General features: G+C 44.4%; 1 protein-coding gene and 3 long non-coding RNA genes across 8 annotated transcripts in view; 2 read left to right on the top strand and 2 right to left on the bottom strand.

Annotated features, from left to right (window-relative positions):
* Positions 1–22,225, top strand: part of NR3C1 (nuclear receptor subfamily 3 group C member 1) — a 108,801-nt gene that overhangs the window by 15,348 nt on the left and 71,228 nt on the right. For 2 of the 4 annotated variants that reach the window (XM_068959413.1, XM_009678734.2), the window contains one exon: positions 19,364–20,552. In XM_068959413.1, coding sequence (XP_068815514.1) covers positions 19,378–20,552 — 1,175 coding nt within the window. In that variant the 5' untranslated portion in view covers positions 19,364–19,377. Of the gene's footprint in view, positions 1–16,688; positions 17,128–17,220; positions 17,319–19,363; positions 20,553–22,225 lie in introns of those variants that run through there. The other 2 variants (XM_068959412.1, XM_068959415.1) reach the window with 2 other exon arrangements.
* Positions 1,617–3,594, top strand: LOC138069091 (uncharacterized). The gene is made up of 3 exons (XR_011143886.1): positions 1,617–1,747; positions 2,450–2,636; positions 3,168–3,594. It is a non-coding gene; the product is annotated as an uncharacterized lncRNA (long non-coding RNA).
* Positions 1,743–12,359, bottom strand: LOC138069089 (uncharacterized). Of its 2 annotated transcripts, XR_011143884.1 has the most exons (4): positions 11,908–12,359; positions 3,987–9,470; positions 2,667–2,991; positions 1,743–1,887 (listed from the first exon to the last, which is right to left on the bottom strand). It is a non-coding gene; the product is annotated as an uncharacterized lncRNA (long non-coding RNA). The 2 variants fall into 2 exon arrangements; XR_011143883.1 differs by lacking the exon at positions 11,908–12,359 and having other exon boundaries at positions 3,987–9,928.
* LOC138069090 (uncharacterized) lies at positions 14,870–16,311 on the bottom strand. The gene is made up of 2 exons (XR_011143885.1): positions 16,019–16,311; positions 14,870–15,722 (listed from the first exon to the last, which is right to left on the bottom strand). It is a non-coding gene; the product is annotated as an uncharacterized lncRNA (long non-coding RNA).

The following is a 22,225-nucleotide window of genomic DNA, read 5'->3' on the forward strand; positions in this document are numbered from 1 at the left end:
GCGCCCGGCCCCGGCCCGGAAGCGGATGCCCTGCGCCCGTTCATCGGTTCGTGCAAGTTTTAGTATCCAAAGAGATCGAATCCATCTCGCTAGCGGCAAAGGAGCCTCCGGCACTTTTTTTTTTTTTTTTTAAAGACTTTTCAGTGTTGGCAGTTTGCGGATTCTGCAAATTGAATCCATCCATCTGGCACTGGGAAAACAAACAGCATATTTGTGTCTCTGTTCTCTCTTCACTCCAGTGCTTAAACATCCTAAAAGCAACTAAGTGCATGTGAAATTGTAGGGACAGAGATGGTTAAGATCCTTTACCCTTCAGTTTATTTAATCTCGATTGCATTTATAAGGAGGTCGTTCAAACTATTTAACAAAATACAAAAGTTCTTCAGTAGTTTTGAACATTCAAAGAAATATGTAACAGCTGAAAACATGCAGTTCTTAAAAATAATATAAAGTACTGTGAAAACGTAGGGGCCAGTCTTATTCCCTCGCAAGCAAGTTTGCATTTCTTGGCGTGAAGTCACCGGGGCCATGCAAGGGTCAAAGGCTTTTATGCGTGCATTTAAGCGTATTATGAGAGGCTCTGTCAAAAAAGGGGAAGAAGTAGCAGTGCTGTTCCAAGTTAATTATTTAAGCCAAAGTAATCTGATGATGCTCACAAAAGATTACGTATATATTCAAGAATGATGCTGTAATTCTCTGAATTTCACCAGTCTCCTTCATCCTCATTCCTCCTCCGTTTTACAGGCTCTGTCAAGTTTTCTTACTATCACTTTTTTCTTATTTTGCCCTGGGGAGGAATGCCAGGAAACGTGATGGGGTCTCCCCAGAGCCCGACTTCTCGCTCTGGGAACCTTGCTTATAGTAACATGCCTCAGTCCACAAACCCCTCTTCTTGTACATGCAGGATGAAACAGCTCCCGAAATTCAACTGTCTCTGGGCCTCTGTTCTGAAACCAGAAGCCAGCTGACAGTTCCCAGTCTGCCATGCATGTTTTTGTTGTTTGTGCTTGATTTAATTTTTCTTTTCCGAAAGCATAGCAGATATTTTCAGCAAGAAAACGTTTATTCCGAAGAGCAGACCTTGATATCATGCGTGCGCACGCTTGCCGAACGCACATGCTGGCTGTGGTTGAGGGTAGCTTAAACCCTCACGCTTTCGGTATGTGCAGCAGTAAACTGCGGCGATTAACCCTCTCCAAGAATCGGCTCGTGTTTTGTCCCTTTCTTTTACTTCTGAGGGTATATCTGCCCCTAGCATTACTTTTACGTGTATCTGTATTGGTCGATGTTGTGAAAGTGTCTTTGGTCACAACAAACAGTAGGAAGTGAGCCTGACCTCTGATTCACACCTCTGTCTTCACGTATGAGTTAAAGGATAAAAACAGCTGTGTATTAACAGTGAGGGCTATCGTTCAGGTGTTCTGTTAATTAATCTAACAAATCACTTGGGCTAAATTTCTGATCTTCTGAAACAGAAGTCAGTTGCTTAGGAGGTCAACAGCTTTGCACGCGTCTATAGAGTCTTATTTCTGCAGCATCCGTTTCTCTCTCCTCCCCACCGCCGCCTTGTAATTCGCAGCTGCGCAGCCAGATAGTCGCGGTGTGAACGCGTTGCCCGCTCAGGCTGTTAGCAGGAGCGTTTCGCTGCTCACGGGACCGCGGGCCTCGTCCTGCAGCGCGGCGGGACCTCCGAGGAGCGCTCGTGGGCCGGCGCGGGAAGGGGCAGGCGCTCGGCTCGGCCGAGGAGGTACGTGGCCACGATGCCGCTTTGCCACCGCGTGAGCGGTACGCGCCGAGTAGGGCTTCGCGTACTGGTCTGGAGAGCTAGTTTCCTCTCGTTTTGAAGGATAACGCTGATATTGCTTCCATCTGGATAGGTAATTTGTCCTTCAACGCAACCAAATTAACGTAATTCAGTTACTGATTAAATGTGAAGAAAGTAGTATGAGATTGAGACTGTCAATTTTTATATTTGTGTTCAGATCAGCTGGGAATTGATCGCTCTTCATCTTGCTAAATAAGACAGATCTGTGAGGTGTTAATCTGTATCAGAAAAGCTATAAGAACACTAGCCAAATTATGCTCATTAAACTCCTTCCCCACTATACGTAACCTCAGTCACATAATCAAGAATGGAAATCATTATCTATTTCATTCACATCTGTTATTAATTTTTGAAGCCTTCTTTAAATCTGATTAGAACTTTTCATCAAAATCAAACAAATTTTAAACTCAAGGCTAAATGTATCCGGCTAGCTTAGTAATTCAAATACTATTTTTATTTTCTCTTCCTAATTGAATTTGTACATTGATTTGTGTTTCTGGTTCTCTGAAGCAGTTGTTATTAACTGTTTATAAAATGCCAAGGGTATACAATGCCCTGTGAAGACACTGGCAGCAAATTGCTTTTCCAGTTAATATAACCCATAATTTCTCTCCCTTGCCCAAGCAATTTGCCCCAGGTATGCTGCTTTAGATCTTCCTTGCCATTCAACTGAAATACGGCTATTTCTTTATGACCTGTTGGAAACGTTATCTCGAATGTTAATCCTCGAGGGCTGGACTATATGAGTGTCGTATGAATTTTGAAGGAACATCCCACGTGACCCACTGGTCAAGGCACTACAGGTACAAAGGTAAGGTAACTTAATACCTTAATACCTTACCTTTAATGCTGCATCTTCTCGCAAGCATCCCCTTTAGTTGCTGTTGCCTAAGACTTGCCGGCGCAATAGCAGAGCATCTGGAAACAACAGATGCACGCGGAGTCAGGTTGCAATCTACAGTTCTGTGGTTTCCTGTTTGCTTTTTCAGTTATTTAGAAAGGTCTCTCAACAAAAATATTCATCGATCCCTTCAGGGATATGCCTTTTTTTCTGGCCCAGCATCCTAGAGAGAAACCTGCTGCTGGAAGGAGTTTGCTCTGCTCGCGCGCGGGCTGAGGCTCTCCCTTCTTTCCATTTGGAGGCAGGAGGGTTTTTTGTCTTGCTTCTGGGTTTAGAAAGAGGACACAAAAATAACTTGTCCAGTTTCACTTTCATTCTGGGTAAAGGGAGGAATATATACCCTCAAATATTATAGTAGCTGATTCCGTATCACTTTGTATAAATGTCTTAATAGAATTATAAAAAATAAGTTTATTAGTTGATTTCTGCCCTTATCCACAGGCAAAACCATTTTAAGAATTACTGTTCCAGAGAAGCTAAAGGGACGTCCGTTGTGTAGGAGGTGGCCACGTAAACAAGTGACGGAAAGCCCTTGCAACCTGTGGCCAGTTTCTAGTCAGACTGATCCAAGAGACGACGGCATTTGCCATCATCCAGCCTCTAAGTTTCTTGTCTCGCTATCTCAGCTCTTTGAGGGCTACGTGCATAACTGTACCAAGTACTGTTTTGGAAAGGAGACTGTATATTATAATACCTTTTTTTTTTCTTTTGCAATCATTTCCTTGTTAACATTGCCTTGTTATTGCAGTATTGGAGGGAGTCAAATACTGATCTTTTGTATAAGCATAAAAGAGCCCTTTCAGGCAGTATATTAACCTCTGATAATTCATGAAGTTTCTACAGCAGTCTGTATATCAGTTAGAGTTCATACTTTGTTCTTTTCTTGCTCCTGAGTTACAATGATTTGTAAAATCATTACAAAATTAGTATGTATTGTTTTATTAATAAATTTGCCTCCAGTCTCCGCCCTCTGCAGGTCACAGAGCTTCACAAATATTAATGAATTATAAATTAAATCTTATATTAGTCTTGTGAAGTACTGTGAGTTTATAGAAGGGAGAGCTAAGGCGTTAAGCCTCCACTTAGTTTAAAAACTGAAGGAATACCCTCTGTGATAGGGACGTGTGAACAACAAGGCAATTCTTGAGATCTGAAGTGAAAAGAAAAGGGGTAAATTTGTCGCTATATCTTTTCCTGGATTGTGTCAGTTTTTCATATATTTTTATATCAAGTCAGCTGTATTTGTCGTAGGTTACCCACTTTGGCTCTCTGCGACGGTCCCCTCTGTTTCCTCGGGAGCGGTGCTGTGTTTCGAGCAAGACCTGCTCCGCTGCTTTCTGTGCCCCCCCTCTCCTCTATGTTTCCAAAAGGACTGACTTGCAAGAGCGCGGATTTAGTAGTTCTCAGAGTTGCACGTCTTCACTTGGTAGCGCTCTCTTAAACTGCTCGTTTTCTCTTTCCCTTTTCCACTTCCCTGCAGCGCTTTATCTTGTACAACACCAACTGCTCTGCAGCGACCTGGTCTCGAGGAGAAAGGCATAAAGCTCCATTATACCCTCCAGCAGAATTAGTGCTGCCTCAGCTACGCCTGCCACCCAGCTGGCCCGACGACCAACTGTGTAAAATTGCTGTAAAACCATGCAAGGCAAAGCGCAGCTGCAGGAAAAGCCGAAGCTCCTCCTACACACGCATATGCACAATCTGCATCTAATAATAGTGTGCTGTGAAGGCCAAATATCTTTAGGTTTAAGAAAACAGCTTGATAGCTATGCCATACTATGATCCTACTGTCCTGCGATCTTCTGGAAGCTCGCGTTTGAAAACATCCTCAATTGTATCCATTTTGATTTAATTTTTTTTCCCCTCTTCTCTGTTGTTGCTCCCTCTCTGGTTTGTTTTACTTTGCACTCTACAAATTTGTCACATCCCAAATGGCCTTGATCAGTACCATAAGGCAGTTAACATTTTCTTCTGCTTTCTCAGACAAGCCAAATGCACACACTGAGAGCACGCCGAATAATTTGAGGAAATTGTGCCCATAGATGCAGGTGACGTTGTACAGCTGCTAGCTAATATCCCCACAAAAGAGCACCACCGAGAAACAAGTAACGTAAATGTTCGGGTTGTATCTAATCGTGTCTCGGCGATACATGCTGTAGCATGGTTTAGTATTTGATTGCTCAAAGCACCTAGCGCACTCCGGCTCGTAAGAGATGTAGCAGCTTCCTGAAATGAAGGCCGTGCAGACTCGGAGCAGCCGGGGCCTGCTCTGCTGTCTTCTCTGCTGGCTGGTTGTGAGATGCTCAAGCTTTGCTTAAAACGTGTAGGAAGCATTTTCAGTCTCACCAACTTTATGCAAGAAATGTTTATAATAATCCATAGCAGCAATAAGTCTGGACTTCTCTGCTTCCACGGTAAGGCTCATAAATGATCCCACTTGCAGAGCTCTTGCCTTACACAAGCTCCCGTCCGGACAGAATAGATGTGTCCGCCTGTTACCTGCCAATTAACGAGGAGTTTCACATGATCCCTGAAAAACAACACGGAAATATTTTTTTTTCACAGGAGAAACGTCATTTTAGAAAGTTGACCCAGGAGAGTCAAACTCTACAGCTTTGGTAACTCAATTAACTTCTCCTAAGTTCTCCTGAGTAGAAGTTTGCAGCTTCGGGAGTTTAAACCCTGCAAGTCAGTCTGTGCTTGAGCAAAGCTCCCACTGGTCCTAATTAGCCAGGAGCCGAGATTGCTGCGTTTGTGTGCAGGGGAAGTTAGGCTCTTGCTCGTCTCAGCACCAGTCCAGTGATTTCCTTGCATTTACTCCAGATTCGCACGGATGGACCGTAGAGCAGAACCGGGCCTGTCCTTTTCATTTGCTGTTTCTTCTAAGAACAGGTCAGATTCATTCCTCTCTTTCTGCTTCTTGCGACTTCAGTGCAGTGTTCCTGTCAGAGTAATTGAGCTATCACGGGAAAATGGGAAGGGTCTCTGATGGGTCAATAAGTAGTTAAAAACATGGAAACAGAAGGTAGGAAGAAATAGATCCTTTCACAGTGAAAGGAGATTAGTGGAGTCCCGCAGGGAGCGGTTTAGGGACCTGAGCCGCTGCAGGTATTCATAAATGACGTGGAAAAGAGGAGGAGGAGGCAGGAGGTGACAAAGTTGGCTGCTAATAATAAATTATTCCAAGCAGCAAAACCAAAATCTAACTGTAAAGAATTGTCAAAGTATCTCACCAGACTGAGTGACTAGATGATAAAATATCAGGCTGAATTTACTGCCAGTAAATTATAAATAATACACACAAGGAAAAGCAGAACACATGAAGAAAAGTATGTGTATGTGAGCAATGATGAGCTGTAAATTAGGTATTGCCACCAAGGAACAAAGATCTTAGATTTACTAGAGATATATGGTTCTATGGAAACATAAGCTCACTGCTTGTTGGCTGTCAAAAAAAAGGAAAATAGAATGTTAGGCGTTATCAAGGAAGGAAGAACGAACAAAACAGAGAACATCACTGTGTTATTCCTCTCTTATGTTGTATATAGTTCTGGCTGCCCATCTCAGAAAGTATAAGGCAGAGCTAAAAAAGGTACAGAAAAGGTCGAGAAGTATAATTAGAGAAAGAGAACAGCTTCTGAGAGACTAAAAAGAAACCTCAGATGAGAAAAGGGGTTGCAAAGGGAGATCTGTAAGATAAAAGACATCCGTAAGACAGATCTGCCATGAGAATGGGGAACAATTATCTGCTCTTTCTCATGATGTAAGAATTAGCAGCATCAAATTATCATGTGCAGCTGAAAACGAACCAAAGGAAGTATTTTTTCACCCCAATGTGTGATTAAACTGTAGAACTTACTGCTGCAAGATGTAGTAGATGCCAAAGAATCAAATATTTTAAACAGAGAAATTCAAGAAAGCAGAGTCCTCCTCCGCCCCCCCAACAGCTGTAACTCAAGAAGTCCTGGAGCTGCCTGTGCAGCTGCGCAGAGCTGGAGGACTCGCCGCTGGGGCGGTGGCGTGTGCCAGCCCTGGCGTTTGGCAACACGAGGAAACGGCCCAGCTGCCCGCCGGTTCTGCGGGCTCCTTCCTCTGCGAACGCGCCTCTCACGCCAGCGCGGCCGCTTGGGTGTCTCCCTGGCAGAAAGCAGACGTTTAACTGCCTGGCAGGAGGCAGCGTGGACGAGGACTGCTTGCTACGGCGTCGGTGCCGGCTTGCGCCAGCGTGTGCGTGCGCTGACCCGCAGCCCGCGCTCTTCCCATAGGCATCGGCTGCCCCGCGGGCTCCTTCCCGCGGGTGGCTTTTAGCTTGGGCCGGCATTGGGTCGGATCCGGTTTAGCCACTGCGTTCCTGCGAGCTGCTGTGTCTGGCTGGTGTCGGAAGTACGGGGCGAGGGTCTCTGCTGGTGCAAATCTCATCGAACTTTGCTATATGTTCCATGAAACGGTGCCCGCGTAGGTGAGCGTGTGCAGGCAGGTGTGCCGTGGTTTCCACGTCCTCTGAGAGAACTTAAAGTAAAAAAGAAAAAACCAAACAGAACAGATGCTTAGACTGAAGCAAAGCACAGATGTGTGATCCATTGTAAACCACAAGCTGCAAACCAAGATATTCATATTACATCACCCAACCTCCTCCAGTGTCACATGTTTTGGGGAAAAAAAGATGAGCTGAAGGTTGCTGGTTTCAGGCTATTTTTGACCAAAAAGTGGGAGAGATACTATTCCTTAAAATATTTTATCTGAAACTGGTTTTGACACCAGTTGTCTTTTGGTTTTTGGTTTGACACTGGCTGTCTTTTTGTTTCCCTGAAGTGTTTAGGACCCACTTGGAAGGCAGATCTCAGTACTGCAGGCAATGTGTGGGCGCTCAGGTGTGCATCTTGCCACCTGTTTCAAAGGGCTTTGCATTACCATGGTATTTAGGTTATCTTTAACCTTACTTTATTTTTAAATATTCAGGTAACATATTGTCTTTTTATTTGTCATCTGAGGTTAATTCTTCTTTTTGTCACTGCAATTTCAGCACTGATTTCTGTGATGACAGACTGATGCTGAGTATAATCTTAATAAGCCAAGATCTTTTATGTCGTTAGTTTTGTACTAGGTCTCCTGAATAACATGACAGAGGAAGCCTGTTTTAGAACTGAAGTCCTTTAAATGCTATAATCTTGTAAAAACCAGAGCACAATAACACAAGGAGTAAGTAACATGGAACACAAAGTACAAAGGTGATTGTATGTGAATATTTTTTCCGTAAATACCTAGAAGATCAACATTTTGCATCAAATTTGTTTGCTCTGCATTTTTTTCTTCTTTTGGGAAAAAAAACACTTTAATTTTCATTTCCCATGTCTTTACTTAACTCCCTACTAGTTCTTCCATTTCAGGTTTGTTACTTAAGAAAAGATTTAAAAATTCTTTCTTCGTATCCAGCGTCTACTGCAATTTATAGAATTCTTCCCATGGACTCCTATCTTTGGATCAGACTCGAAATTAGTACCCGTCTGCTGCACTAAATGTGTCATACTTTGGAATTTTGTTTTCAATTTAAGGAGGTGGCATATCTCTTGCCAGTAAAGAAAGATGTTTTAAAAGGTATAGGACGTTTCATAAAATAGATTTTTAATGGTTATATTTCCCCCTCATGTATACCCCATATAATCGTATGTTTTACTCATGAGTCTGAACTTAAAACTTGCACAATGTCAAATCCTGAATTCCTTTGTATGAGGAAATGCAGTTGCATATACTTCTCTTTTATTGTTGAGAAGCTCTAAATTTTAAAACTTGATTTGAAATCACTAACATGGGAAGGTATGACTTGCCTTAAAACAAAACAAGTCTACTGTGTTCTGTACTCCTGAAATTTCTCTCTCATGTGAGAATTACACTGTAGCACATATGTGCTAATATTTATTCACGTTTCCAGCGGGTCAGCGCCGTGGCTGCTTTGGAATTGTATTTTATTTTGCCCCTTAGTACCACTATTACTACTAAAGTATTCCAGGTTCTTCCACAGGAGCAAATGAGTGAAAATCAAATCCCACATTTATTATTTGCACTTGATTAGAAGTCGGCAGTAGTTGGACCTCTCTCAGAAAGCAGTACGCAAGCTCAGGCCTTCATCCTGCAGTGAGCTTTACCTGGCCAGACAGTGCTACCTGGAGGAAACTAGCTCAGCCAAGAAGGCTTCACAGAGGCACAGGGAATTCCCACGCTGGTTTTCCTGCCACGCACCAAAGCCCCCGTGCGGACGTTGCAGAGCGAGGAACTGACTGCCCTGCGCCCTCGGGCCGTAGCAAGGCAACGTTCAGGTCCCTGGGCTCCCAGCTGCTCCTTGGGTGGTGTTTTTGCTCTCCAGGATTAGGAGCGTGCAGAGGGTGTGCAGACCTCTGCGCGCAGAGCCCACGCTCTCCTCTTGGCCGTATGGCGGAGCAGTTGGCTGTTAGCAGTATACAGACGGGTGTCGTTCCGTAGCAAAAAGAGCCTGTGCAGCTTCTCTATCCAGGGGATGTGACCATCAGTAATGCCACATATCCTAGACTCCATCCGAATCTCCATGTTACTCACTGCTGATTTTATTAGGCACTGTATTGCAGGAAAAAATATTGGTGAAATCAAAGGGTCTTTTCTTGCAGGCATCCTGTAATTAGCCAAAGTTTTCTTCTCTTCATAGAGAGGTCTTGATGCATAAACCAAAAGTTTCCTCTTCCTTGCATGTTGTTGCCAGATGTTTCTGCAAAACTTAAAAACAACAGTTATTTGTGTGCACTTGCATATGACTTCACCCCTAATGATTGTCTCAAAGTACTCCTCCTCCTAAATTAATTCAATTAGTTCTCCTCCAATTTGTGAACAGTGCATTTCTATTGCCTATTTGTCACAGCATTTTAGTATTTCAGCCATTTGTTACTGATCTATATCCTCGCATTCGGAAAGGCTCAATACAACCTTAACCTTTTCTGAGTAATTTCCAGTTGCAGCTGAGTTTTGTTTTTTTTTTTTTTTTACACAAAACAGCTGCAAAAGAAACCAGTCCTGAATGTTATGTCAGTACAAACCCAGAAACTAGTGGATTCACCACTCAAAATTGTTCTAATGCCTGCAATAAACAGATTGCCAAATTCTCTGCTGATGGAGCTAGAACCAGTTGATATGAAGTCACGCCAGCCAGAGATTTAACCCCATGTGGTGTTTTATCAATTGGATACAAGCTTCGGTTTTTTTTCTGTGTAAATTTATGATGACGTTTGGAGGTGTGTTGTATTTTGCCATGAGTTCTATTCCATGGTATTGTTATACATAAAGTTTTACTCTGTACTCCTTTGTCTTGCTAATGACTTCTTTTGCGATTTTGCTCTATTCAGGCATGAGCCCGAGAAGGGCCAACAGACTTCACCTTCCATGGTTAACATTTTGTGTTTCTCAGAGTTGAATGTTTAATACCTTTATTGCAACGGGCAACAGGCATGCAGTCTTTCACCGTTCGCTCTTCTTAACTAGCAGGTTAATATGCTTACTAGCCTCAACCTAACCACAGCTACTATAAGCTAACGCACGCTTGGAGAAGCTGGCTGAGGTCAGCGCCATAAGACATCTCCCTTAAAGCCAGTGCACTCATGGCAAGTGGAAGATGATTGTGGTCTATGAAAAGACATGCCAAACCCTGATTTGGGGAGAAGGAAGGAAAAGGCTTGAGGACGCCAGTAGGGACTTCTCTGTTCTCTAAGTGCTTGATGGAGAAGATTGTGGGAGAGAAGAGAAAGAGAATAAAGGGATTTAAGACGAAGCAGATCAATACATGTAAATAGGAAGGAGGATGGGAGGAGAACTACAATGGTTCACGCAGAAGTGAAGGACCTGATGGGAAATTAAAGTATAAAATATATCAGTGGAGCAGAAGGGGAGAAGGACTAGCATAGCAAATAAAGACAGGGAAGGCATAAAGTATAAAACATACAAAGAGTTATTAGCCTGAGGAGGATCCAGGAGGATCACCCTCCGTGACTGGAAACGTCAGCCTCAACTATGATCTACTAAAGTTAATAGCAAATGCATGCTTTGATTGAGTTTGGACCCAGTAGTCCGTTCAGACAAATAAATTTGCGGTCATGGGGATGCTGCTCATTACATACTCTTAAGGAAACTTGCTCCTCTGCCTGTAGAAAAAAGCAGCTGGGAATGGTTGTTTTCTACTCTGGCTTAGCTGGAAAACTGTTGACAGGCTGAATGGCTGATGTCTATTCAAGAACTGTACAAAATTACTTAAAAGCTGATAGGAACTAAAACAGACCTCCTTATAAGACAACCAAGATCCCAAAAGATGAGTGTTTGTGTGGAGAGCGTTAGGTACCAGGTGTGTCACTGCCTTTTTGTAGAGAGACAGTAGATTACAAAGAGAGGAGGAGCTCTCCCTGTAAAACCATAGCTTTTCACTACCTGTCCTGGATATGCCGTTACAAAAGTAACATTTTGTAGGAAAAGGCATGCTTCCCTTATTTTTGGAAGTACTTCCAAGTAAGCTTAAGGAGCTAATGGTTGGTTATTTTTAGACTTTATATAGTATTTATTCCAAAAGTCCAAATTAATTGTTCTGTATAATTCTGAATAATCATCTTCCTGGTATCTCTGCGAGTATTTCTTTCCTGAGATTTTGTTCCATTAACATGACTTTTGCCCACTGCTGCTACTACATCCTTGGTTTAACTAAATCCTTTCCATTCCCCTTTGTGTTTGGTACACAGCTCTTGTTCCTCTGCATCTATTTTTTCCTTATCTTTATTAATTGCTTCAGAGATCAAAGACATCATTTGTGGTCCATTTGAGCACTTTAACTGAAATACTGGTAAATCAATCACTTGGTTGTGAACTTCTCTGTCCTACCAAGATAAAATAGATCTAGTCAGTTGAACTTAATTTCCATTAATTGCTAGCCACCTTTGTATACACTAATTTCTTGAAGGTTATAGAGAAAGTTGTTGCTATTCTAGTCCATGAGCACATCAGTAAATGGTTTATCTGGAAAAACTTCAATCATTTTTTTTTAGTCTGCTTCTAGCACTAAGAATGATTTAGTTCAGATCCTCAGTGGCCTAGATGTTTGCCAGCAGGGACAGTTCTACTCTTATTGGGCCTATCAACAGTTTGTAATCAAAGAAAATCCTCAGTATTTTAAACTTACTCGTGTATGATCAGTTTACAGTTGTTATTTTCTTGAGTCCAGAATGTTCTTTTTTCTCTTAGTGTGACTCCGGACTGTTTTCATACCTATAGCTTCCTGTGGATGACATTATGTGTGTTTATTTCAAAGACATACGTGGCACAAGCTGCTTATCTTAAGGTTTTCAATGTTGTCTGTACTAACTCTTGGACAGACAGATTTATCTTTTGCCTCTGGTAGTCAAGAAAGTACTCTTCAGTGCCTCAGATGTTTCTTTCTGCCATTTGGTTTGGCATGCTGTATATGAATCTAGAGTCAGTTCTCGATTTCCATGAATTGCCTGACCTCCTCTGTGTAAGTCATAATTATACTTTAATGATTTAATTACCATATCCAGTTTATATACAGTTTAACGGTGATATTTTGTGTTTGTTAAGGATGAGTCTTTATCTTTACAATACTTTACATTCCTATCCCACAATGTAACAGTTATTTATGTATTTTAATCTATTACTTTTCTGTATCTTTTAATTACTTAGATATTATTACTATTATATACCTATTAATTTCTCATTGGCAATACAACGTGATAGCTGAAACCAAATTTCATTCTTTCTTCTGATCCTGTTTTTTCACGGCATTTATTAGTTTTTCATCAAATTCAAATATATTAGCTTGCAGAAATAATTCTTCCTTCTATTGTCCAAATATATTTTATTATTTATACAAAATATTAATATAATGCAACTTATAGAAGTTTTGATAGACAAAAAAATTCCTTTTAAGATTTCCATCAGTCAGGAGTCAAAACCGTAAAAGCTATTATCCCAAAGACAACTTAATACATGTGTTGATAGTCTCAGTAGGACAGAGAAATCCTATGCTGGCCTGACACAGAGTAAGAGGAACCATATATTCTGAGGTTGCATTTACACTATAATTTTTCTTTATATTTTCCTCCAGGGAACTAATGAGGCTCATGTGGAAATAGTAAGGGCAATCGTGCTACTGCAGGAGCATTCTGCTCATGGATGAGGTGTGCCTTCTGACCAGCATCAAGATACCTTGATATATGAAGGCTGGGACGTGGATTAACATGGGATTTGGATGACACTATTTGTCAGAATGCTACACTCACTTCTAAAATCTAATAACAACATTATTCTATGTATTTTTAATGTGAACATAAAGTAAAACTGGTTGAACTCAAGAATTAAAAGCTCACACTTAGTAATTAAAGTATCTTGCAGGTAGCTTATTTCCAAGAAAAACTGTAAATAGCTGTGTTTAAAAAAAATTACAGATTTTTAAGGAAGGGACAAAAATAATCATCAGTATAATGCAAGCCATAGACTTTCAGCCAGTCAAATTCATGAACTTCTAACCATTCAGTTGAATGAACTGGAACAAAAATCCTAAGTCTTTTAAAGCCTAACTTAACTCACCCATATGAATAAACTAGCAAAGCAGGGTTTAATCAAAGTTTGACGCTCATCATATAATACATTTTTATGTTGTTATGTGCAGGGTATCATGCTGCTATTTGAAATATTAGCCAAAATACACTGAGTTTTTAAATTACATTTATTTTGACAATGCTGGAGTACCGTAGGGAACTTCTGTTTGAAGGAAAACAAAGGGAGAAGGTATGTTCAGGTTATTCAGTCACATAGGATTACTCACATGAGGCAAGAAAGATTTATTCAAAGACAGGGGAGCAAGGCAACGCAGAGTTACTCCTCTGTCAGTCCTGTGCGCGGCTCTGCAGGCTTTGCACTCGTTCTGTGTCAATAGCGCTTGTAGCTACAAGACGTGAGAGTCAGCAATAGTCTTTTCCCAGCTTTATAGAATAGAAGCAGAAAATATCTGAGTTATTTCATCTGCTCAGTTAAATACAAATATTTAAAAGGGGACTAATTTAAAAGTCAGAATTCATGTGTATGGTAGCAACCTGAAGATGATGAACAAATCTAACTTCACATTTAAACAGCACTGTTGTGCCATAGAGTTTACCAACAAATTGTGAGCTTTACGAACAATGACCTTGCAGTAAATGCTCCTATGCTTAGCAACAAGTAATAAACATCCTTCACAAAAGAAAGATTATAAATCATTCTGCCCTGATCAAATTCCCTTTCTGCATTCTGGTAACATTCTGGTTCACCTCAATACTCCTTTCATTTAAAATCTGTACGATGTTCTTTGCTCGCTGTTTTGCGCTGTTGTACATTTTCACTGTGTGATACTGGTGAATAAATTCTGTACAGCCATCTGAAATCTGATCTGTTTAGATAAAAGATGGTATCAAGATATGGAATTATTCATTAGAGAAGGAATGTCCTACACAGCACCATGAAAAAACAGCTGTAATCAAGCATTTGAGTGTGTGTGTTTCTCAACAGATGTATTCCTCTAAATGTCTTAGAAATACACAGCTTTGGTATTCAAGTTCCTCAAACTACAGAAAGTTAGGAGTGAATGAACACACTGCGGTATTATAGCTCTTTTAAGCAGACTGATGTGCTTCCACATATACCCTATATTTGAGCTTTGCAGAGTTACTTCTAGGTATGAGGGGCCCCGGTGCAAGAGTATTTACAGAGCAGTAAATTGAAGTGAATTTTCTAGGTGTAGTCCCAGAAAAACGTTAGGAGTTTCATACATTGAGAGACATTTTTGCTTTTATTTAATACCAAGGTCCTGTACAACATTCCATTACCTGGTTAACGAAAAGTTTAGCACTTTTTTAGCACTTGTGAATAATCTGACTTTTGCTATTCTATTTCCCTTGTATGGGAAGAAGCGTTTCCCATTAGCTTGAATGAACTAGTAAATTCATTGCATCATTCAAAAAGCATACAAAAAGTTTTTAAAATGCTTTTTCCGGTATGCCTTTCAAAAATCCGTGAGATTAAAAGAGATTGCAGAGGAATATCTAGATTTTTTAGAACCTTCTCTGTAATATGTGCAAAACAAATGAATATTAAGCTAATATTTCATACGTTTATTTTGCCTATTTAAATGGAAATCAGTATTTTGCAAAAGCAAATGTGACATGGAGAAAACATTATTTAAAAAAACATTAAGGGCAGATTAAGGGTGCTTTAAAAACTGTGCTTTTATTTATCCTTGTCCTTCCTTATGGAAAAATACCCAAGTCTGCATTCAAACATCTGGAAAGACAAAAACATATTTCATTACTGTAACTGGTGTTATGTAGAGTTATTTCAATAACTTGAATTCAGAAACCCTAATAACTATTTCTAGTAGTATCTGACACAGACTGCATGCCAACACAGTTCTAATGCGAGCATTATCTGGTCCTTATCTCCGAGTGCATTTAATTATCCCAAATCACATTGATCGACAGCTTCATAAACGGGCAATTACTGTTTCTCTTCCCCCCTCCCATCACCTAAATTTCTGTCAGTGCCAGGGAAAGCCCAAAATGAGAGGATCCCTCGCTCTGCGCCCAAAGGGCAGCCCGCTTCCTCTCCGCTTCTCCAAGGCAGGCGAATTTTCTACTTTTACTGCCTTGCTTCTCTGATACTTTCGACTTTCCCGTCGCCGGTTTTCAGCAGGCCTCGGTAAGGGGACGAGGCGGGTGGCGTTACCGGCCTCCGCTCGGCCCCAGGGGCAGGCCGCTGGGAAGCCCGGCTCTCCTCTGCCCGCCGCCACGCTTGGCCTCTTCTCCTCCAGAGAGGGGTCGGGAGCGCGGGCCGCAGCGGGAGCGGGGGCCGCAGGCGGCCGGGCGAAGCCCACGTCGCACCTCAGCGCGGCCTCGGCTTCTTTCTAGCATCTCCGCTGTGGAAGCGACCCACCCTCACGCTTTTCTCCTACGAAGGGGGACAGAAAAGAGAGAGGCGTAACCAGAGTTTATCCTCCTGATGCTTTTGCAGCCTAAACCCAACTTTAGACCCGTTTAACACCCCCCTCGCTCCCCTCTCTCCCCCCACCCCTTCCTCTGTAGAAGTCTCAGTCCGCTGACCTCGCCGTGGGGCGCTCCCGCCCGCCGCGGGGGCGAGGGACCGACGCTTCCCCCCGCCCCTGCCCGCGCCGAGCCCTCTCGGCTCTGCCCCTCGAAGGTGCCTTTCCAGCGGCGCCTTTTCGCGCCCCGCGGCCGGGCGGTTACCTGAGGCGCCGCCTTCCCGCCGCGCCGCTCCTGAGGCGGCCCCGGGAGGGGGGGGGGGAGGCACCTGCCGCGCCATCGCCCCCGCGGCCCGACGCCCCCGGCACGGCGGCGCAGGGGGACGGGGGCGGTGGCGGCGGGCGGCCGCTTCGCCGCCGCCCCGCTCCCGCCGCGGTAGGAAGTTGAGGAAGCGAAGGGGGAAAGAAGCGGGGCGGCTTGGTGGCTTCCTCGGCCGGATCACGCCGGGCTCCCGCCCGCCCGGTGCCGCGCCGGCAGCCCGGGCCCGACCGCCACCCCGCGCCGCCGGCTCCCTCCGCCGCCCCCCTTCAGCGGCGCGGCGGCGGCCGAGCAGCCTGCGGGGAAGGAGGAGCGGCGGCGGGCGGCCCCCTCCGTCCCTCCCTGGCCCCGGGCGCAGCCTGCAGTTGCCCGCCGCAGCCAACAGGTTGCACCGTTCCCCCTCGCTTGGGCCCGGCGTCGGCGGCCGCTGCCCCGCGGTGCCGCGCGAGGGGCGGCGAGCGCCGGCGGGCTGGGCCGGGCCGGGCCGGGCTAGGCGGTGCGGCGCGGCGCGGCCCGGCGCGGAGCGGAGCGCTGCTGCCGCCCCTGTTATGTGTCGACTGTCTCCACTCCCTCTCCACGTCGGGGAGGCGGGAGGGAGGGAGGGAGGGAGGGAGGAGGGGGGGGGAGGAGGCCGCCGCCGCTGTCCTCCATTTTGTGGCTGGGGCAGAGTATCGCCGAGCGCCGCGCGCGTCGCTGCCTGCCTGAGAGAAGGGGTGGGGAGGCGGCAGCAGGGGGCAAAGTCTGCGGGGGCAATTAGCGCTAATTAAAGCAGGGGGAGGGGCGGGGATCAGGGCAGGGGCTCGGGCCGGAGGGGGGGGGGGGACGGAGGAGGAGAAAGAAGAAGAAGGAGGAGGACAAAAAAAAAAAAAAAAAAGAAGGGGGGAGGAAGCGGGCGATCGCTGCCTCCCCAACTCCAACGCCGCCGACTTCCTCCCCGCCGCTCGCCTGCCCCTTTCCACCCTTCCTGCCGCCCGCCAACTTGTTTATTCCGCCCGCCGCGGGGGCGCGATGGCCGTCGGCGGCTGAAGGAGCCCCAGCGCCCCCCCCCGGACGAGGTAAGGGGCCGCGGGGCGGGCGCGGCGGCGGCGCCCCCTCAGGAATGCCCCGAGCGCGGGGAGCGGGGCGGGGGGGCCGCGCGGGCCCGCTCGATCCGCTGCCGCCACGGGACGGGACGGGACGGGACGGGACGGGGGAGCCGCGGCGCTGCCGCCCGCCAGCCGCCAGCCGAGCCCCGCCGCGGCTGGAGGTAGGTTTCCACGCGGCGGCGGGAGGCGGCGGCGCCCCCTCCCCGCCTCCTCCGCGCTCGGCTCTTCCTCGCCGCTTTGGCAGCCTGCCGCTCGCCGCCGCTCGGTAGTTTCTCCGGAGAAGTCAGCGTGGATGTTTGCTTGGGGTTTTTTTTTTTTGGGGGGGGGGGCCTGGGTGGGTTGTTTGTTTGCTTGTTTTTTTTTTTTTTTTTGGCGGGGGGAGAAGTGAGGAAAAAGGGGGCGAAGAAAGAGGAGGGGGAGCCGCGAGGCTGGAGCGGAGCCTCGCAGCGATGGGCCGGTCCTATTTTGCAGAAGTGGGTGTGCCAGGGAGACAGCTCAACAGGTCTCGACACATTTCTCTGAAAACTCTACTTTACCGAGGAGAATTTGTTGTAATCCAGCGATTTTTAAGTAGTTGCAGCTCTTTTTTTTTTTTATTTTTAACCCCCTCCCCTTCTCCCCCGCTCCGTGGGCTCCGGCAGCCCGCTGCCGCGGCCGAGGGGCCGTTGTCAGACCGAGCAACTTGGTTTTTCTTCCCTTTCACGCAAAAAAAACCCCAAAAAAACCCGAACCGGGTGTCGTTCTCTGCAGTCTGTGTTGTCGCGGCCGCCTGGGACGGCCGAGGGGCGCTGGGAAGCGGGGACGTCGCCGGCTGCCGCGTTTCCACTTCGCGGCCGGTGTTGTGGTTTGGGCTGGGGGCGGCTGTCGGGGCAGCGGCGGCCGTTTAGGAGATCCCCCCCCCCCCCTTCTTCCCCGGCCATCTCGGAAACCGGGGCAAGAGAGTCTCCGTTTAGCCCTGCTTAAAGGTTATGTGAAATAATCCTTCAGTATTAAGAAAGGTCTTCGAGTCCTTCCACCGGGGAAGTTTTACCCAGGCCAGAGGTGCTGGTCGCAGCGGGTGCTCCCAGCGCCCGGCCGCCCCGCCAGGGCAGGCGTGAACAAGACCAGCGCGAACTCGCTTGGGACGCTCTCCTGTCATCCTGCTGGCTAGGTGCCTCTGTTAGGTTTGATTTTGCTAGGTGCCTCTGTTAGGTTTGATTTTGCTAGGTGCCTCTGTTAGGTTTGATTTTTAACGCTGCCGCTTTTACGGGTTTGGACGTCGTGCCAGCTGCTCGCGTTAGCTGTTTACAGTTAGTGTTTTAGGCCGTAACCAAACGGTATGTAAAGTCTGCGTAAGGACTTACAGTTGTTCTCCAAAGACTCGTACTCTGTGCTGAAAATAATTATAGTAAATACAAACAGATGAAACTTACAGTATTTATTTTCAGTATTAAAGTTTTCGGAGAATAAGCATCAGCTTTTTAAAGGGCTTGAAGCTAATAAAAGTTCTACTTTAGTTAGTTTTATTTATAAAACACTTTTTTTAAGAATCGTATTGAGCTTATTTCAAGATTCACGAGTTGCATTGTAAGCTTAACTTACGCAAAGATAGCAAATTTTGTTATTTGCTGTGTTCTGTGGTGGAACGGACAGTAGCACAACATTTAGATTTTTGTCTGGTTGGTAGATACTAAATTTGAGAGTTAGCTTGGGAAATTTTGCAGCTCTCTATCCTGAGCGATGCATCTGAACCTCCCAGAGAGAGAGAGCAAACCGGCTTGTAAAATGTCAGTTTTTCTTCCCCCTTTCCCTGCTCAAGATTTATTTAAAGACAACATAAAATTACCCTTTTCAAATTTGTAAATTGGTTACTATAACAATTTCTTACTTGCTAAGATACAGGATGGAGCTGGGAGAGTGTATTGAGACAGATGTCTTGTGTTATAGTCTGATTCTGAGATGTAGTATGCAAACTGACTTGCTGCTTAATCCAGGTTTAGCAAAGATTTTAAAAAACATTTTTTTGTTACCGGTGGGAATTAAAAAAGAAAAAAATGCCTAGCTTTGAGAGGGACATAGCGTACGTCAGTTCATAACTTTGTTTGCTGTGCCTTCTTTCTCAAAGTAGCTAAACCAGGTTCACCGGATTAATGATTTAGACTCTTTTTGTGCTGTTATGAAAATATCCTTCCTGCGCTAACTTTAAATGCTTCTGATCTTTTTATAGCTGATGTTAAAGTAATGGATTCCAAAGAATTGCTTAACTCCTCAGATCAAGACGAAGCAAGGAAAAATGCGCTCATCAGTACCAAAGGAGGGATTGTGATGGACTTTCATCCACCCTTCAGGGGTGGAGCTACTGTACAAGCCCCTGGACCTACGTCTCCTCTCCCTGTGTCTTCTCAGTCAGATTCCAATCAGCAATCTGCTTTGGCTGACTTTTCAAAAGGATTAGTAAACAATGTGCCTCAGCCAGATCTTTCCAAGGCAGTATCGCTGTCAATGGGACTGTACATGGGTGAAACAGATGCAAAAGTGATGGGAAATGACCTTGGATTTTCGCAGCAGGGCCAAACTGGCATCTCTTCTGGAGAAACGGACTTCAGGCTCCTGGAAGAAAGTATTGCAAGCTTGAACAAGTCCTCTAGCTTGGCAGAGGACGCAAAGGGAGCAATATCTTCCGAGGTGCCACTTGAGCAGGATTTTTCGGTCATGGCTAGCCGCAGTGTACCTTTAGAGTCAGGAACTTCAGTCCAAAGCCAAGTTGGCTCTAATGGTGGCAACTTGAAATTATTCTCCGAAGACCAAAGCACCCTGGATATTCTCCAGGACTTAGAATTGCCACCAGTTTCACCTGGCAAAGAGCCAAATGGGAGCCCATGGAGGCTTGACCCACTGCTGGATGATGGCGGTTTGCTGTCCCCCATATCCGCAGATGAAGCGTTCCTCCTGGAGGGAAATCTGGGTGAAGACTGCAAGCCTCCTATTTTACCTGACACTAAACCTAAAATTAATGACCGTGGTGACCTTTTACCCAGTCCCAAAATGCCAATGCCTCAAGTGAAGACGGAAAAGGAAGACTTCATTGAACTGTGTACTCCTGGCATAAAGCAAGAAAACATGGGCCCAATTTATTGTCAGGCAAATTTCTCTGGGTCTAATCTACTGGGTACTAAAGTCTCTGCCATATCTATCCATGGTGTCAGTACCTCTGGGGGACAGATGTATCACTATGATCTAAATACTGCATCGCTCTCTCAGCAGCAGGATCAGAAACCAATTTTTAATATCATTCCATCTCTTCCTGCCGGTTCAGAAAATTGGAATAGGTGCCAGGGATCAGGAGATGAGACTCTAGCTCCTTTGGGAACGCTCAACCTTTCTGGCAGACCTGCTTTCTCTAATGGCTATTCAAGGTAATTAGTTTTTGTTGCTTTTATTAAAATACTGCAAGTATATTCAGCATGCATGCTGGCTTCCCCCCCCCCCCCCCCCAAAAGCGGGTCATTTGTTATGTGTGACTGTCTACTCGGACATCATTGATGTGTAGTTACTATATAGTACAATAGTAAATTTAACCAGGTGTTCAATTATAGGTACTGGAAAGAAAAGAGGAGGGGAGCTGGCATCCTTTTAAAAACAAAAATTGTAAGATATGACCTAAAAGGAAAAACTGACTCTATGGTAGAAGGATGTGTACACGAGGCAGTATAGAGAAAAGTGTTTAAGCATATACAAAAGCTACTTTATTCTCAAGAATTAGAGGATCTATCATGGTGGATTTTTTTTTTTCTAGTGTTACTTGAATGTTAAGCACAAAAATAACTTGGTTGCTGGGTGAATTTCTGGAGTTACATTTAAGCTGAACTAGAATTTTAGCTTTGCTTGGAATTGCATTTACCCTACATGGACAGCAAGATTCCAAGTAGGAAATACTCAACAGTTTGTTTAAGAACTACGCTTAAAGAGAATTTTTGCAGTAAGGTTTAACTGTACCTTGAATAGAGCTGGAGGAGGGCTTTTTTATAGGTGGTTTTCTGAGAGGAAGGTACGTTAGGCAGAGGTAATTATTATATTATTAATAGTATCAATTAATATTAAGTTACCGTCTAGTAGCATTTTCTAAAATTTGTTCACGTATATTTTCAATGGTTAAGTAAAATACTTTTCCTCTCCAGTAAAGAGAATAGTGGCAGTTTTCTCAATGGGTACACGCATATGTCTTGTCTCGCAGTCAGAGGACAGATTCTGATTTCGGTCCGGATGCCTATTTGTGTATTTTTCTTAGCTGTTATTTAACGTGTCCTTGCACAAGCGCTGTGTTTGGTCTCAATTGAGCAAGAGTTTTTGATTTGTTTCTGTGGAGCAGTAGTGAGAAAATGTCTCTAAAAATCAGTATGTGTAAAACCAGTGTAAAATTCTATTGAAATACCTGTCTTAACTTTGTTTTTATTGCCCAAGTTTTTATTGCCCAAGTGACAGTCAGTTCCCAATTGTTAGCTGTCAGTCTGATTGCTGTCGTTACACGTTATTAGCTAGGTTTTCCCACGTTTGAAATGAGCTGTACAAGGACTACTCGTTAGCTTCGGGAAGAAAACTTGCAAATCGGTTTCATTCCTAGATTTCTGTAGTAGTTCTTGATTTTTTGTAATAAAGATGCAGTTTTCTTTGGTGAAGGGTTTATAGCAATCTGTAATATAAAGAATCCAGAAAGGAAAATGAAGAATTGCAATGAAATTCCATTTCGCTATATGAATATTGAATGTGCCTTATCTTATTATTTATTTTGACAAAGTAGGAGTCCTTTGTGCTAAACTTTTGCATAACCAGTTCATGATGTTTTTAGAGTGTGTTTGGCTTTTTGCGGGGTTTGTGGTGTTGTCAGCTTTTTTTGGTCTCAATATACTTTTAATGGCAGTCGCTTGAAAAATCTTTATCAAAGCAAGAAAATCTGTTTCTGAACTTGGGAGATAAATTTCAGTGTTTAAGCAGATTCCATATAGATAATGGAAACGTCTATTTGGATAATATTTCTGTGAATTTTGTGGTTTGTTTTTTCATTTTACAGAATTATTCTGTTGGAACCAAA

This window comes from Struthio camelus, chromosome 13, assembly GCF_040807025.1.
Source record: "Struthio camelus isolate bStrCam1 chromosome 13, bStrCam1.hap1, whole genome shotgun sequence".
Classification (NCBI taxonomy): domain Eukaryota; kingdom Metazoa; phylum Chordata; class Aves; order Struthioniformes; family Struthionidae; genus Struthio; species Struthio camelus.